At 33.4% G+C, this 17821-nt stretch overlaps 1 protein-coding gene across 1 annotated transcript in view; it reads right to left on the bottom strand.

The window, feature by feature from the left end:
• The window catches only part of CUL3 (cullin 3), a 109123-nt gene that overhangs the window by 26751 nt on the left and 64551 nt on the right, over positions 1-17821 (bottom strand). Inside the window, exons 4-7 of the mRNA XM_020975481.2 lie at positions 9067-9227; positions 7617-7731; positions 6689-6917; positions 2901-3046 (exon numbers count right to left, since the gene is read on the bottom strand). Of these exons, the coding sequence (XP_020831140.1) occupies positions 2901-3046; positions 6689-6917; positions 7617-7731; positions 9067-9227 (651 nt within the window). The remainder of the gene's footprint in view (positions 1-2900; positions 3047-6688; positions 6918-7616; positions 7732-9066; positions 9228-17821) is intronic.

Here is a 17821-nt window from a genome sequence, read left to right as displayed (position 1 = left end):
CCGAAAGCTCCTAATATGATCTCAGGCCATGGTGAGAACATAGGTACACAGCTGACAGGAAGTGGGAAGTGACAGCCTCATTGTGCTCTCCCCAATTCAGACTTCCTCCGGAGTACTGTACTCAGTTTCAGAGACCACAGTCTAAGAAAGACATGACACTACTAAGCTGAAGAATGCCTGGAGGACAATCTAAATGGTGATGGGTCATGAGTCCTTGACTTGTAAGGACTGAGTGAAGGAACACGGCAAGTGCAGCCTGGCAAAGAAAAGAAAGACTCAGAAGGTACATATGTGACAGGTGTCATGTGAATGAGACATCTTGTGAAAGAAGTAATAGAGTTTTCCTTTTCCCTAGAGGGCAGAACCAGGAGCAGTGGGCAAAAATGACATAAGAGATGAAGTCACAAAGTTCCAGGGTGGGGAGCTTGGAAGGGCTAGGCAATGGCCTTCACACCATGATTAGGAAGGGGGAGGGAGGAAGAACGACGACAGAACCCCCACAGGACAGGAGTGTGCTCCTCTGGTGCCACAAAGTCAGGAAGTAGAGGTAAGCACAGAAACCTGAAGAGGGTGTGAGACCAAACAAGGTCAAAGACCCAAAAAGTGCAGGAGAGGTCAGAGCCCAGAACCGGCAAAGCCCTGCTTCAGAAACTATAGCTGAACAGATGAGAAAACCAAAGAAGACACTGAGTGTACAAAATTGTTGTAGATCTAGAGATTCCCCCAAATGTAGGTGAGAATAACTCTGTAAGAAGCAGAGGGACTCAAAGGAAAAATGGATTTTCCACAAGGACTGCATGGAGACACAGAAGAAATAAAGAGATAAATGATAAAGATCCTGGGGGAAAGAAAAAGAATAAATAGCTTATCAAAAAAAGTGGTAAGCAAAATTTTCCTAAGGAACTGACTCCCTAAAAACTAGAATACATCAAAGAGAAATCAATAAATCTCTGAGACTGCCACAAATATTAGAACGAGAAATTAAGACTGAGGCAGGAAAAAAAAAGTAAGCTATAGCATATCAAATATAACTGGTCTGGCAAGCGAGACAAGAAGAAATGGTTTAAGAAACACCAGATTCCAGAAAAATCATTAAAAAAGTCAAGACGCCATGTTTCAAGACACTGTAAATAAAACTTGTAGAGGGAAGACAGAAAAATCTACCGATCATTTCCTAAAACTCCAAAAGCAAAAGACTTGGGAATGAAAAAAGCAGAATCTAAAGGGTGGGGTGAGATTTCCATCAATTGGGATGGGAATGGATGAACAAACCATGGTATACAATTTTAAGAATATTATTGTTCTTAGGAAATAATGAAACACTTTCCTTTTTTGTTATTCCCACATTACTAATATGGAAATATGTTCTGCATCCTTTCACGTTTATAAGTGACATAATGTTTGCCTTCTGGATGGGTGGTTGAGGAGCAGGAGGGAGGGAGAGAATATGGAACTCAAAAAAAAATCACAAATAAATAATAAATTAAAAAGGAAAGAAAATAAATGATGAAAGAGAACATTTCAGATAATCCTGGGCAGTATAAACTGATGCAGGGTGAACAAAATCAACAGAATAATTAATACAAGGACAACTGTACTGTTAGAGAAAAAACTTTAAAAAAAACCTTTTAAAATAAATTTAAAATTTACAAATTTAAAACTTTTTTAAAAAGGTCAAGAACTCTGATGAAACAATGACAAATCACATTTCCACAGGACCTATAATGAAGTACATAACCCACACACCTCCTCACAGACATGCAGACTCAATATGCATAAAAAACATACATTTCTGGACATGTTTACTGTGTGGATTAATTTTCTTTCACTATGCTTATTTTTACAAGTTTACTGATGGTGGGGGGTGGTTTGGGAGTAATTTTTAAAAAGAGAAAGGTGTGGGCTGAGGATTAGCAATCTTGTTGCCAATAAATGTTAATGAAACATTTCTTAAAAATGCGCAAAAGAAAACAGAAGGAAATCCAGAAGGAAGCACAATTAGAAATGTAAAAAAAAAAGAAAAAAAGGTAAAATTTATTATTTATGTAATTTTAAAATCACATAGACAAATTTAATCATATTGTCAAGAAAAACTTATCAGTTACAGCAGCCGACAACTGGAATATAATGGCCCAAGAGGAGTTGGGTTCTACTTCATTGGTAGTTTTCAAAGAGCTGGATCACCATTTGTAAGGTATGTTACAGCAGGGATTCTCCTGAATCAACTATCAAATCCTGTGACCCTGTGATGCTACAGGCTGGACACCCCATGTAATTTTCTATTTAAAGATCTGAAAAGCACTTCAATGTAGTTTTATACACAATTACATGCAGTGAGGAGATGACAGATTCATCTTAATGGCTGGACAATAAAGCTAGATACAACACAATGATGGCATTAATTAAAACTGAGGGTTTAAAGAGGTTAGTGATTTGAGTTAAAATATACACACACTAAAATAGTTATGATAATTTACTTTATAATGTTGCTGGTTTTGCTTAGAAGTTAAAAAAAGTCACTGAAACACTAAGAACATAATTATGTTTTCTTTCTGAAATACTAATGCCTCAAACAATTAGAATATTCATAAATTTTGCGATACACTTCCATTTTTAGAGGTACTTATTTTAGTAAGGAGGTCCAGCTAAGAGTTATTAGCAAACCAAAGTAATCAGCTATGTGTAGATCCCTGACAGAAAACACAAGACTCACAAATTTGGCACTTTTCTCCACATACTTAAGATATTCTAACAGTCTTGTGTTCCTTCATGGCATAGTCAAACCCAAAGCTGTTTACAGTAAGGCATGAGGGATCTTAATAAACTCTTAAATGTGTCTATTGTTATGATCTTACAAAAAGCTAAATGAAATATTCAAATAAAGAAGTACAAATACTTACCTGAATATAATCAACTGGATTCTTTCCTTCTCCTTCCTCAGAAACAAGAGCTTTACCTTGCTCCCTCAGATATGAGCTCATACACTCACACATTGTTTTCAAACCGTTTGGCACACGGCTAAATAACTTGTACATACAGGCAAGGTCTAGAATTAGAAAGAAAAAAATTGATTACAGCAAATTTAAAAAATGTGAGTAAAAATAAAAACAAAGTATTTTATGAAGACTGTTGATTAATGATGCAATTAGTGGTCTCCACTATGATGTTCACTTATGCAATTAAAAACAATCCAACCAGAATTAGATGCCAAATAAATAAGTCTGAATCAAATTCATTTTCCATAAGAGGAAATTATATAATGTATTAAAATGTCAAATTATGAGGAAGAGATCTCAAAATCACAGTTAGAACACACATTACAGCAAAACAAACTTTCAAAATGCTATCATCAATATTTTAGAGGAGAACTTTTTATTAATTTACCTACCCTAATTCTAGTATTGGATATATCATTGCTATAAATATCTAGTTTTGGATATATCACTGGTATAAATATAAATGAAACTTAGTTATGGTGACAATGTTTATGATAACAATTAGGGAGAAAATAAAAACAAAGTGATAACCGTGACTAACCATCAGCTAAAGAATATAAGAATCACACGGAAAAAGATAGTGAAAAACTGCTTAAGACAAACATCACCTGAAAATTTCTCCTCATCCTTGCTAACCTTATAAACTCATAGGGCAAGAAAAATCTGCTTTTGAATGTACCTTCTCAGAGTAACTCTACAGACTCCTCTAGTGGGAACCAGTCAATATTTTACCACAATACCTGTATTAAAATAAGATTTTGTTATACTTTAAATTTATCATGTTTCACTTAGAATATAAACATCTCCCATTTTATAGCTGAGATTAAAATGCAAGAAACTTGAAATTTAACAAAAGATTATTATAATAAAATACTACTCTAAGTGACACTATATTCTTGAAGGCTATGACAGTAAGAGTAGCTGGAATAGCTTGTTGTACAAGCCCAATGATAGCTATCAACCAAGGATGAACCTATCTAAATTCAGAGAGCGTTTTCACTTAGTTGGCTAAGAATATCAATAAGATTTGACTACTAAGAAGTTGGGAGTGTGGGGGAGGGAGGTGGCAGCAACTCCATCAAAATTTTCAGATTCCTAGAGTGAATTATATTTTGAAGACTACATTTTTCTTCTTTAAAATGAAATAGTTTGAGAATGGTCTTATTACTTGTATTATCAATTTATTACCTGAAATATATTCAATGTATTATTTAAAAAGGAAAAATTTTAAATAGATTAATACTAACAAGACAATGTTCATTATTTTGGTTAATTCAGACAGAGAAACCTGTTAGTAAAATAATTTTACACATATTTTAAAAACAAAATGGGGAATAGAAACTATTATTCAGTATAAATCTATTTTTATCCACATATTTGGCTTAACAATTTTCACCTTCTAATATAAAAATTATATTTTAAATTATTAATTTATATCAACTAAGTTTTTAAAATATTCCCTTAAATTGGTAAATAATTAATCAGAATCTCCTAATCAGAAACCTGACAACATCTACTACTGAATTTCTCAAGCTTAAAAAATGGGTATTTTGAGCCTGACTTATATACATATATACTTAACAAAATTTTGTGAAACAAAAGCACCTTGAACTGCTACCAATTATCCCATTATTAAATTTGTACTTACGTAATTAAAAGTTTTCCATAGCTTGCACCTATTTTTGCAAATGGTTCTTTTATTTTGTGTGTAAATGGAAAAGGCAACAATGAAAGGGAAAAATTATTCGACAACAGAGGTAAAAATGACATATTAGCACTATTTACTATTCAGATTAGTTCATATCCTGGTACACCCTTTGTAGAAACGGGAAAGTACAATGTTAGACTAAATATGAGAAAAATCTTTTAAAAAAAATTTTTATACTGAATAATCATAACCACAATAACTAGCATTTGCATAGTCCCTACTATGAGCCACGCTCTATGCAAGATGCTTTATAAATATGATCTCATTTGATCCTCCCAACAAGCCTGGGAGGCAGCTGCTATTATTACCCCCATTTTGTAACTGAGGAAACTGAGGTAAACAGAGGTGAAGTGACTTGCTCAGGGCCACACATGTAAGTGTTTAGGGATGGATTTGAATTCAGGTCTTCTTGAGTACAGGTTTCCCCATTCTATCCACTGCTCTGGCAGAAAGTAAAACTTGATCTGAATCTTCAAAGAAAACAAAAATCCCAAGAGGCGGGAGTGAGGAAGGAGAACATTCCAAGCATGAGAGTAAGCAGGGTCAGAGACACAGAGAAAGGATCATAAATCCAGAGCTGAAAGGGATCTTAGAGGTCCCTGAGGCCCAACTCTTCAATTTATAGATGAAAAAGTAAGTAATGTGCCCAGGAAATTCAAGTGGCATAAGAAGGATATGAACCCAGCTCTTTGCAATTCCAAGTTCAGTACTCTATTAACTATCCGAGACTACCACTCAATTACAGTATTTGGCACCTGACGGTTCTCAGTTACTATATCTTGTTGTTTCTCTCTCCCCAAAATATGTTGTATACACTCTCCTTTACTCTTCCCAAACAGTTACCATCTTAATCCAACTAGCTCAAGCCTTCATCACCTCTCATCCAGACTGCCGAACAGCTTTGGCACCTCAGGCAATTACTACTATGAATCAAATAGTTTTTTCCATGAATCCTTTGGGTGTTTCAGATAAACCTAGAAACTTTCCCTAACTCCTTTTAGTAAAATAGGGTGTACAGAAAATGGTTATTGACTATTTTGACAGGAAGCACAAAGTATCAGATAGTTGCATTTGTGTGTATATTTTTATAATTAAATTATTAATTTAAAAACAAATTTGATGACAATGCAAGTATCATAAAAGCAATTGCTTCCTATAGTACCTCTCCATTGAGTTTTTAACTGCCTCTGTAGCCTGTCTTTTCTAAAGTCATTCTTTTAGGAAAATAAGGACAAAAGGAGGTAGTGTGGCATAATGGATATATAATTCTATAATCTAAACATGAATGTCAATAATACAGCTAACCTCAAAAAAGTAGAGTATTTAACTTTTTTCTCAAATCTTATTAAGTAGAGTTTCTGATTGTTCTGTCTTACCTTTCAGTGTTCTTCAAAATCAATCAATCTATCTATCTATCTATCTATCTATCTATCTATCTATCTATCTATCTATCTATCTATCTATCTATTTACAATTCAAAGAACTTTCCTACTAAAGACTAAACCCAAAAGTAATATTTGACCACAACCTTACTGAAATCTCATTAAACTTCCTGTGAAAAAAATTAACACACACAAAAAAATCAATGCTTCAATTTGCAAACAATCACAAAAGAGAAGCTCAGGAACTTGGGAAAATATCAATGTCTTACAATTATTTGTTTTAAAATTTGTAGGAAAAGCATCCTGGAGCTCACCTTTTTTTCTCTGTCAAGGGGAAACTCAAATGAAGGAGGGAAAATGGAGAGAGAAAAGAAGGCAGGAGATTATAAAGTTCTTCTAAGACAGGTCTAAGATTCTTAGTAGGCAGACACCCCAGAAGCACAGAAGCTCAAGTACTTAAGATCAATAACAGAGTAATCCCAGAATGACGCTCTATTATTACCCCTGAAGAACCCACGTCAATATTTGAAAAATCACAATTAATTTTAACGATTCATAAAACTTACAGAACCTTGTAACACTTCAATACTTTTTAAACGTACCTTCTGTCTTTCCATTTTTCAACATGTGCACAAGCCCAGAATTCTCCATTTCTACTATTGTCTTCATATGTTTGGAAATCAGTTCTCTCTCAACCACCTTCACAATCGGCTCCTCAGTCGATTTGTCCAGGCAGTGCATCACTCGTTCTATTTCTTCATTAATTCTTGCTTCTACTTTCTTTATATAAACTGAAGCACTGTTTTCAGCTAAAAATTTCTGACTTTCCATCTGTAAAATAAATACGTTTTTATTCTGGCTTGTACGTTACTGATCACAAGACAATATTGTAAAAATGTGTAATAAACATTTTATGTAAGTTGTTGAAGGGACCTAATTATGACAGTACTTTTAAAAAAAATCCATTCTGTAGGTGAAATGATGTTCTTTAATGTAATATTTAAGTTCAAAAGAGCATACCTTTAAAGCGGAATTAGTCTAGCAACCTAAAATCAACCCTGTAAAGAGTTCTACTCCTGGCTTATAAATCCTTTCTAATTCTAATCTGATCAACTTTAAGGAAAGTATGAAAAATACATGATAGATGAGAAGGTATCTTTACACAAATTTACAAAGAAAATATCTTCTCAATGTACCTTGCTAAAAAAGCCCAAAGACTTCAGATATTTATAAAGAACAACTGAGTTCCCCAAGTTGCCATTTAGCACCTCCTGCAAAACTTTTATCACTGGCCAGTACAGAAACTTTCAATATAAAATAACTGTAGCTATACAGCCTATTTTGAAATACTGTTTTACAAATGAACATTTCATTGAAATTATTATTAAAATACTTTGTGCTACTTGCCACATAAAGGAATGTTGTTTCCCATATATTTTGTTTACATAGAAAACCTTGCTCCTAATTGCATTATGCTATTTGCATATGAATACATTCTAGGAATATTTATTTACATCAATATTAATTTACCTGGAAGAATTCTGCAGACATCTCCAAAAATGGGGCTTCAAAATCTTCTTCATAAACTGATCTTCCTTCAAGACCTAGAATCATTAACATCTGGCAAGCATTTCTTATTGCACCTCTGTAAAAAGAAATTTAACAGTTTAGACAACAGACAGCAATAAACATTTAAAAAGGATCAAAACATGCAAAATGATTTAAAATGTATTATATTCATGAAACTTTCAATCTGATTTAACAGCCTCCCACAAGTAACTTATTTTTACTGGAAAAGGGATAAAGAAGTTTTGTTATAAAATTAATTCTTAATCAATAAGCAAATACTTGGTGTATGGTAGGTGGTGATGATACAAAGACAAAAAAAGAAAAAAGAATAGTGTCTACTCAAGCAGCCACTACTACAGCACACACTATGTACATAGGAATATATACCAGTTCTAATGTGCCGTTTCAAATTCTAGACACCTCTGATTAAGATACTGTATGTATCTTGGAGAACCTAATATATCTGAATATACCTATGGATTAAAAATAAAACACAAACAGCTATAAATAGGGGAACTATTTACTAGACTGAAAAAAGAAAATTCTATTGCCTTTCAGATTGCTTCAGGCCAGTCTTGACCTCAGCGGTGAAATATAAGGGTCACATATTTTACACTGAAAGAACCATCTTGTAAGGTTCACTCTATCTGAGCTATAGTACCAAGTACAATAATACAATCTAGAGGCAGACTAGGGGGCATCACAGTGTGTACAAGGCAAAGCCTGGAGTCAGGAAGACTTGAATTAAAATCTGACCTCTGACACTTACTGGCTGTGGGGCCCTGGCCAAGTCACTTCACCTCTGCCTGACTCAAATTTCCTCAAATGTAAAATAACAGCACTTACCTTCCAGGGTTGTTGTGAGGATAAAAATGAAATAATATTTTTCAAGTGCTTTGCAAATCTTAAAGAGCTACACTGGCTATTATTATTATCAGAAATGAAATTAAAAAATTGATAGAGAATTTAATTTAAAAATGTAAAAGCTGATATGACTTTAGGGCTTAATTTTTAAAAATTTGAAAAAAGATGAAATAATAAAAACAGAACATGGATTTCTCATGAAAAAGGCCAAGAGAACAAACTACTAAAACAAGTTAAGAGAAGTATGAGAATGAAAACAGTATGAAAAGTCAACATGGAGGACAAGTGTCTACAGGAATCTTTCTAATACACAAATTTATTTTCTGGAAAATATTTATGCTGTTTAAAGTTAAAAGAAAAGCTTTTGATTTTTTAAGAAGAGCACATAAGAAAGGAAATTTAATGCACTTGATTTTTTCAAAATTGTAATTTCGACCATTAATTGATCAGCCAAAGAACATTTATTCAAAGATTATGTCACTACTTATTAAATCTGTATATATTATCCAATTTAAAAATTGCAGCGGTAAAAAAAAAATCATCATACCTGTCTACAACTTCTCCTTTTCTCTCTCTTGCAATCATGTCCAACAGAGTTTGCCTGAGGTGATCTCTAATACACCCATATCGTACAACTTGATCTCGGAAAATAATTAATCCCAAATTATAGACATTCTCCACATTATTTTGCTGGACATAGACACGGTCCTGTAATTTAAAACCAAAATAAACAAACATAAAGATAATTGTTTAATTTCTCCAGATCAGTAAAACTAAGTAAAATTTTGTTCAATGCATTATTTTCGGGTAAAATAGGTTATTTGTTCACACTTAAAATCATATAAAAATTGCTTTAATTATCAAAAGTCACACACAAAAGTCATCTTGGCCATACAAAGCAGCCTAGCCAATTCTATCATTTTAAAGAAAGATCAGAGAGTCTGAGAGTTAGAAGGGACTCCAGAAGCTATCTGATCCCCCTCCTCTACCTTTGCTTTAAGACCTTTTGTGAAGAGGAACAGACTTAATCCTGTGACAGCCCTTTCTACTTTCAAATATCTCTCTAGGTTCATAAACTTTTCCTTATGTCAATCTGCAACATCCACCCTTTGCTCATAAATTCTGCCCTCCAAGGTACAAGGGAAACAAGGCCTGATCCCTCTTCTATGTTACACTCTTTGAAATATTTGAAAGCAATTAGTCCACATTCCCCAGCCCAGGATAAGTCTTCAACTGAGCCCTAGGTGGCATGATCTCTACAGGAATTTTCTCATAACAAAACATGTATTTTTGTAAATGCTGATTTGTGTACACATTTTCTCCACTACAGACCATATGATGTGACCATCAGTCTTGTACAGTGTTGACACTCAGTAAACATTTAATAAATGTCTGATGATTGATGATCTCAAAAGTTTTTGGCCATCTTGGTTGTTCTATGGATATTCTCTAACTAATCAAACCCTATCCTAAAACATGACACCCAGTACTGACCACAATCATATATGTAAGTTCTGAACACATGGTAGGTCTATCACTTTTCTTGTCCTACTTATTATAATTAAAAGCAGAAAATTTCCTTTGTTATGGGACTACTAAATAACGCTATTGTCTCATGAGCTTCTCCCAAAATGGTCAGCTTTTTCATTGTGGAAAATGCTATCAGAGTTGCACCTCCCATATCACACACTTGTGAAAGTGGTCTTTGGAACTCATTACAGTTATTACTATTAAACTTTTTTCAATATGTTGCCTCCCAAGATCTCGACAGATTCTGTTTCTGTCATCCAATATGTAAAGCTATTCCTCTTAGCTTCATATTTTCTGCAAATTCAATATGCAAGCCAGAGATCTTTTTCATACGAGTCACTGACAAAAATTTTAGTAGAGACCAGGGAGACACACCAACTCCTTCCAAGCTGACATCAAAACTTCAGTGACTTTGAGCCCAACCAGTCAACTAGTTCCAATATTCAAGTGCTTTGTAACCAGTAAATATCACAACTAGATTAACACTCAAAGGAAGTTAATAATCAAAAGGACCCAGATTTTAAGAAACATTAATAGCATTATTGTTGTTAGAGAAATCAGAAAATTGCTCCAAAACTGAGAAATGGATTACTTTATTATATGTTTATGATGAAATAATCTCACATCCTGAAGAAACAAATGAAGAATTTGAGATGTGTAACTGTGTTCAAAGTTCAAAGTCTTTAATTGTGTTCAAAGAAAGTTAAACCAAATAATGACTACAAGGATCCAAATGAAGTGATACATCACTAAAAGAAAACAGAATTCAAGTAAAATTCAGCGGACACTGTTAATACCAAATTGTTCCAGTTAAAAGCACAAGTCCTTTTCTTCCATCAGAAATGGTAAACTACAAAAGTGCAAAGTGGTATATACTATCAGTTAACAATCATTATAAGGAAGTTTTGCTTAACTTTGGGAAGAATTTGCTTTATGGGTAATGTTTGGGTTGTTTGCTGCTGGGAGAAATTTGTGGTATTATGACAAAATCTGTCACATGTTTTAAAAATAAAATTAGATAAATAATAGCTTACATTTCCCTGAATTTTAAGTCTAATGACCCTTTCAACAAGCAAATGGCATTAGACAGGTATTATTTGTTTCTGACAAATCTATATTTCCTCTCTAATCAGTTTCATTTTCTAAATTACTACTAAGCCAACTCTTTAAAAATATACTCGATTTTTTCCAGGAAAAGAAATCCAGCTTACTGGCCTATAGTCTGCAGACTCTATTCCCTTAAAAAAAAAAGGGGGGGAAGGGAATAGTTTAAGTCATGAGGTTTCCAGATCTTTGCTGTCCTTTCTTTTTCTTGGCAGTTTCAATTCATTCTGAGTATTAATACTCCCGAGTCTTCTTAAAGAACTATGTCATTCCTTTGTATTCATCTTCTGTTACCTATCTTTTGCTTCCATCTCCTGTACAAATATTTAAAAAATCCAGTTTGGTTGATTCGTTCACTGTGTATCCATATCAGTACCATCAGACATCTACATTTTTCTTCCACATCAGAACTGTTAATCTATGTGTCTTCACAATTTCATTTCTGAATTATGCCTCCCTCCTGGGTCAACTTTTGCCCTATAATTTAAAGCCACAGGACTCTACACTGTCTGAGAGTGAATTCAGCCAAGCACAGAAGTTCATATGATTCTTTTGACCCCAGCAGTCCAAGAAACAAAGGGAAAAAATGATTCTCAAGACCCATGCGGCTTCCTTCCATCATGATAAAGTTAGAAAAGTGGAAGGGGGATGGAATATTAAGAATCACAGATTTTTACAATATCTATCATATTAACTTAACTGTTAGTACTTTAAATGTCAGCCTATAATCCAGCAACAAACAAATCAAACTACTAAAGGAGCTGAACCATATCAATATTGACCTTCTGATTATAAGCACTGCTAGAAAACAGATGTCATAGTGGTTAAAGGCTATCTTATAGCTTCTCTTGGAGGAGCAAGTAAAGGAGCTGGGAGAGTTGGTTTTCATAATGTACTCAAAGCCAGTAACATTCATGGGATCCTTGATCACCTTCCCTCATAGTACTTATAAACACAAAGCAAAAAACCATCATGAAGATCACAGATGAACATGAAGTATCACAGACCAGAGGATCATTAGTTTAGAGATATCTGGGACACATCAGGGGTTATTTTGTAAAACCCTCTTAATTGTACAAATGAAGAGACTGTGGACTGAACACATTAAGGGCCTTGTTCAGTGAAGTAAATGTGAGGTCCAAGACTGGAATCTTGGTCCTCTGAATCCAACTCTAGCATTCTGAAGAGCATTCAGAAGTATCTGATACACTAGGTGAGATGATACGAAAAGTGTACTAAGAACTAGAAAGTCAGCATAGATGAGAAATGGGATCTGAACATAGGTCCTCTGATGCCAGGGGTAGTGTTGTTTCCACTGTACCAAATCGCATTTTTTATGATAGGGTCAGGATTAGAAAAGAAATCTTCACAGCCTAGAATATCGAGTAGAATCTAATTAGACTTAATTTAATAGGGATATAAAATGCCAATCTCATATATGCAAATGAGGCAAGACATGGTAAATCATCTGAAAAAGATAGGCAGGGGGAGGTGTTAGTCTTAAAGCTTAATGAGTCAACAGTGTATAACTATAGCAAAAAAAAAAAGAAAAGAAAAGAAGGTATTGTAATCTTAGGTTGCATTAAGAGAAGCATAACAACTTCCCCCAAAAAGAAAACAATAGTGGGACCTGTATTATGTGTTCTCAGGAGAAATCAAACTGGGCAATTGTGTTCAGTTTGGCATATCACATTTTAAGGACATTGATAAGCTGGATAATATTCATGAGCACAGTAAGGATGATGAAAAGTACTAGCTTCGTGCCATATGAAGACTAGTGGAAGGAAGTAGAAAATTTTTATCTGGAAAAGATAAAATTTATGGCTATTATGTGGAAAGAGAAAAGGCAAGGACTTGTTCCAGTTGCACCAATGGCTGAACTAGGAGTAATAGAAGGTTCTCTTAATATTTTATAACTGCGTTTCTTAGGCCATTACATTAATATACCATAATTTATTCAGTCATTCCCCAAGCACTGGATATCTACTTTGATTTCAGGTCTTTGCTACCCGAAAAAGTGTTACTATGAATATTTTGGTGTATACAGGACTTTTCTTTCTATCTTTGGCCCCCTTGGTATGTATGCCTTTGGGGATAATCTCTGGGTCAAAACGTACGAATATTTTAGCCACTTTTTTAGTATTATTCAAAATTGCTTTCTAGAAATGGCTAGATTAATTCATATTTCCATTGGCAGCATATTAGCTTTTTCCATTTTCTACAACTAATTTATTCCATATTTTGTCATTTTTGCCAATTTTCTTGGTATGAGGCAAGATCTCAAAGATGTTCTGATCTGTATTTCCTTAGTAGTGATTTGAAGAAGTCTCACATATGGACAGTGAGAACTGTCATCATTTTTTACATCAATACTAAGATACTGGTTTATCTTATATAATTAAGTTACTTAGTATACTATATAATATTTGTTATCATCATGTACTTGGTCAGACCCTTATTAGAGTTAAGGCAAAGATTTCCTTCTGATGCATTCCTTTTTTAGTTGCATTGATTTTGTTTGCAAATTTAACGTCATTAACTATCTACTTGATTCTTTATTATCTTCTCTATCTCCTGATTAGTTAAGAATTCTCCACCAAACCATATTTGAAATATATCTCATCTAGTTCTCTCTCTCTTTTTTTAAAATTAATGGTGTGACCTCAAATATTCAAGTCACACCTCCACGTTGAGTTTATTATGGTCTATAGTATAAGATGTTGGTATAAAAATTAATTTGTCAAATGACTTACAGTTTTTCTAGTGGTTCTTGCTCAAGTAATTTCTCATTTCATGTTTTTTAACAATGAGTTACTGAGATAAGATTGTTTCTAATTTTTCTGTAGTCCATTACATACATCTATTTCTCCACTTTAAAATCAGTAACAGTTTTCATGACAACTGCTTTATAGTGCAAATTAGGTCAGGAAGATTCATTCCTAGTTTTTTCCTTGCACATTTCCCTTATGTTCCCTTGTTTGAATCATAATGTTATACTATTTTGTCTAGTTCCATAAAGCACATTTTTGACCAGAATAGCATTAAATGTATAAACTAATTTAGGTCTATCATTTTCTTACATGGGGACAACCCAACCATGGACAATGACAATCTCTCCAGACATTTTAGTCATAGTGAGTAACTTATCTGCCATGTTAATTCTATTGTAAGGATTTTATTGAAAAGTTCAATATCAATATTAATGAGTGACTTCATTGATAGCTTTGTTTACTTTATCCCTTCTTGATTTGTGGTTTTAGGACCGCATTTGTCTTCATACAGAGTTTGGCAGGGTTTTCCTAACTGTCAAAAATGTATACAGCATTTCTATTATCATAGGATCAGAGTTAGACTGCATGAGATCTTAAGAGTATGTGTCCAATCCTTTCCCTTCATGGATGAAGAAACTGAGGCAGACAAAGGTTAAGTGGCTTACCCAAGATCACACAGCCTTTAAATGTGTGAAGAGGTTAAAAAACAGTTCTTCCAAGTCTAATCTTCACTATTCCATTCTATATCCCTAATTAACTGCATTCTAAAAGTCAGAAATAGTTAGAAAGGGCAATTGGCCCCCTGGGTCTTTCAGAAAGCTTCTTATGGAGATAGATGAGCTGTGAGTGTTCTAGATAACTAGCAGGAAACAAAATGATCACCTGTAACCCATCAATACTCACAATGTTTTTAACTCTTCCATTTCAACTGTGTTCGTGAAGAATATAATGTGTAGGGAATAAATATACATTGTGACATTTTTATTTGCCCTCAAAAAAAAATTTGATCATATTAATCAGTAAATCTATATAGAACAAAGAGTTTTTCCTTTAACTGCTGTTTTATGACTATTAAATTTCATTTCCTGAGACAGGGATAAAATCTCTTTCACATTCTAATAATCTGGACATTTTATATTTTAGTAAGTATTCCTCCATTTCTTTTAAATTCTTGGTTTTGCTATAATTCTTTGCTTTTGTATGTTATAGATTCCAACATTTTTTAGTACTTGATTTTTCTTTTTCATTTAAATAACTGGTGTTTTATCAATTTTGTTATTTTCTTCAAGGATGTAACTTTTAGCTTTGTCTATAATTTCTACAGACTTTTTACTTTATATCTTATCTATTTCTCAATTTTCAAAATTTCCACTTTTGTGCCCATTTAGTATTTACTTATGGATTTCTCAGTTTAAAAATTGCAATACTTTCATTTTCTAAGTTGCTAATATACATTCTTAGAGATTTTCCTCTGAAAACTGCAGTAGATGGCTACATGCTAGAATTTGGGGTAATAAATGAATGTAATGAATCAACTAACATTCTCTCACTGTTACAACAATTTTGATGATTTTTTTCTATGACCCACTTATTATTTGGGATGTCATTTATATCTCTCATCATAAGTTTCTATCTTCTGCATATGTTAACTTTGTTAATTATTACTTTAATGTTACAGGATATAAAGAATGTTTTTAGTATTTTGTTAACATTTAAAATTTATCTGAATATATGATCTAATTTTATAAAAGAATTGTGTGATACTGAAATAAATGTAAATTCTTCAATACTCTCATTCAGAATTTATTCAAATGCTTTTTCAGTTCTGTATTCTTCTTTTCAGGCATCTTTATTAGAGTTGTCTTTCTCTGAGATTAGAATATTAAGGTCTCCTACAACTATGGTGTTGTTAACTATGTGCCCCTCCCCATTCAGATAACTTTTCCTTTGGTGCAGCATTTGTCTATTATTGATATTGCTTCATTGTATATAGTAACTTTAAGTACATTGTAATTTTTTTTTTGACCAGACGATGAATTACTTCCACTTTGTCCAACAGCATGGCTTGAAACTCCTGATTCTGAACTATTTAGTGCATGGTAAATTTTATTCCAGCCTCTTAAAGTTTTTAATTTGTATATATCTTTATTTTTTATATATTTTTGTATGCATCTAATTATTGGGTTTTGTTATCTCACCCATTCTGTAACTCTTTTATTGGACTGTTTAACCTATTCATACATTATTATGTTTATGTTTTCTTCCATTCATTCCTTTTGTAATGATTTTATCCCTTCCCTTTTTAAATCAGTAACTTGTCTTTTCAATTAGTTTTGCTTATAATATGCTTTGAAGCTAATGTATTCTGACAAGAATCCTGCTGCTCTATTGAAAGGCTACATCTTAACTCTACCTTCTTTTACCTCCCTTCTCTTGCCATTCATACATATCTGACTGTTTTTACTTCCCACAGAAGATACAAATTTACTCATAGGGGTTCAAAGAATTTAATTCAGTTCTTTCCTTCTTCTGATGCCTCAATTAGCCTTTATTCTTAAGCCCCTTAAGGTTATTGAACTTTCATTTTTTTTAACCCCTCAATCCAATTTTTTAAAAAAGCCTATAAGAGAGAACAGACTTTGTCTTTTGTTGATAATCATGCTTATTTACCTGTCATTTGTTTCTATCGTTTAAGGTACTAACATGTCAGATATTGTGGCTCACCTGTGCAGGATTTTTTGGTTATTTTGAAGGAATGCTTCAAATTCTTCTCTTTTGCTGAAGGTCCATCTTTCTACAGTGACGATTGGAATCAGCAGTAAAGGACATGTGGTTTTTGGTTGCAGTTTGAACTTGACTCTTTGGGGAATATATATTTTACATTCTCAGTATTTCTTATTACTGCAAAACTCCTTTCAGGTCAGTCAACAGGCATTGCTTAAGTGTGCTCTCTGTTCTTAGGCACTGTTTTCTTTCAGCTTTCTGCAAAATTTATTATTTACTCTTGAAATTCTAATCTCAAGTGTAAAGTTTTTCTTTAGTGGCACTGTATATTCAAAATGATCAGTGCTTCATTGTCTCTATTCAAAGGTTCTTAGAAGTTTTCCTGGATTACTGTGCTGCAGTATGGTATTCATGGATGGGTAAAATCAACATCTCACATGTCTTGGAGTGCAAAGGAGGGGTTTAGGCCAAGTCACTGCCATAGGGGAACCAATAAGGAATATCACAACCAAATCCTGAAGTCCAAGTCTAATAGGTGGCTCATATTCACAAGGTCTAGCACATAGAGGAAATAGGGTAAATGGAATGGAATAAGGATTTATTACAGTGCTTAGTACCAGGATGAGTTGGACTGTGGTGGGAGCACTGAATGTAATCGTTAAGCATTTAAGTTCTTCAATATTTCATGGACTGTTTTAAAATTAAGTGTAGTATCCTTATTTTAAACATTTGGCTTTTGTGATTCTCTATCTGGCGCAAAAAAACTTCTTTTTCTGAAATTTTGGGATGAGGGAGGTTTGAGGGAAACAACTACTCCACTGTCTTTTTTTCCAAGAAAAAACCTGAAAGGCATTAAGACATGGGAAGCACTTAACAGTGAAACAAAAACAAAGCTGAACATGTCTTGACATAAAATGAATGGTTATCCAAGTGGAAGTCACTCATAATCACCTCTGAGGACACAGTTGGTTCTTGTAAAGAGCCAAATTCCAAATCAATACCAAATTAGAAGGATCAAGATGAGATGAAGGTACAGCACAAAATTACAACAGTTCCAACCTGAACCAGTTAAGTATGTTAATGATGCTCAAAAATGGGAAATGGAACAACAAAAAGATACTGACACCAAATATCACCATTTCTCACAGAAGTTTAATTAATATGAAACAATAA

The sequence above is a fragment of the Phascolarctos cinereus genome, unplaced genomic scaffold (assembly GCF_003287225.1).
Source record: "Phascolarctos cinereus isolate Bilbo 61053 unplaced genomic scaffold, phaCin_HiC Scaffold_7;HRSCAF=346, whole genome shotgun sequence".
In the NCBI taxonomy this organism is placed as follows: domain Eukaryota; kingdom Metazoa; phylum Chordata; class Mammalia; order Diprotodontia; family Phascolarctidae; genus Phascolarctos; species Phascolarctos cinereus.
Note: the sequence above shows the minus strand (reverse complement) of the source record. Positions and strands in the feature narration are given on the sequence as shown.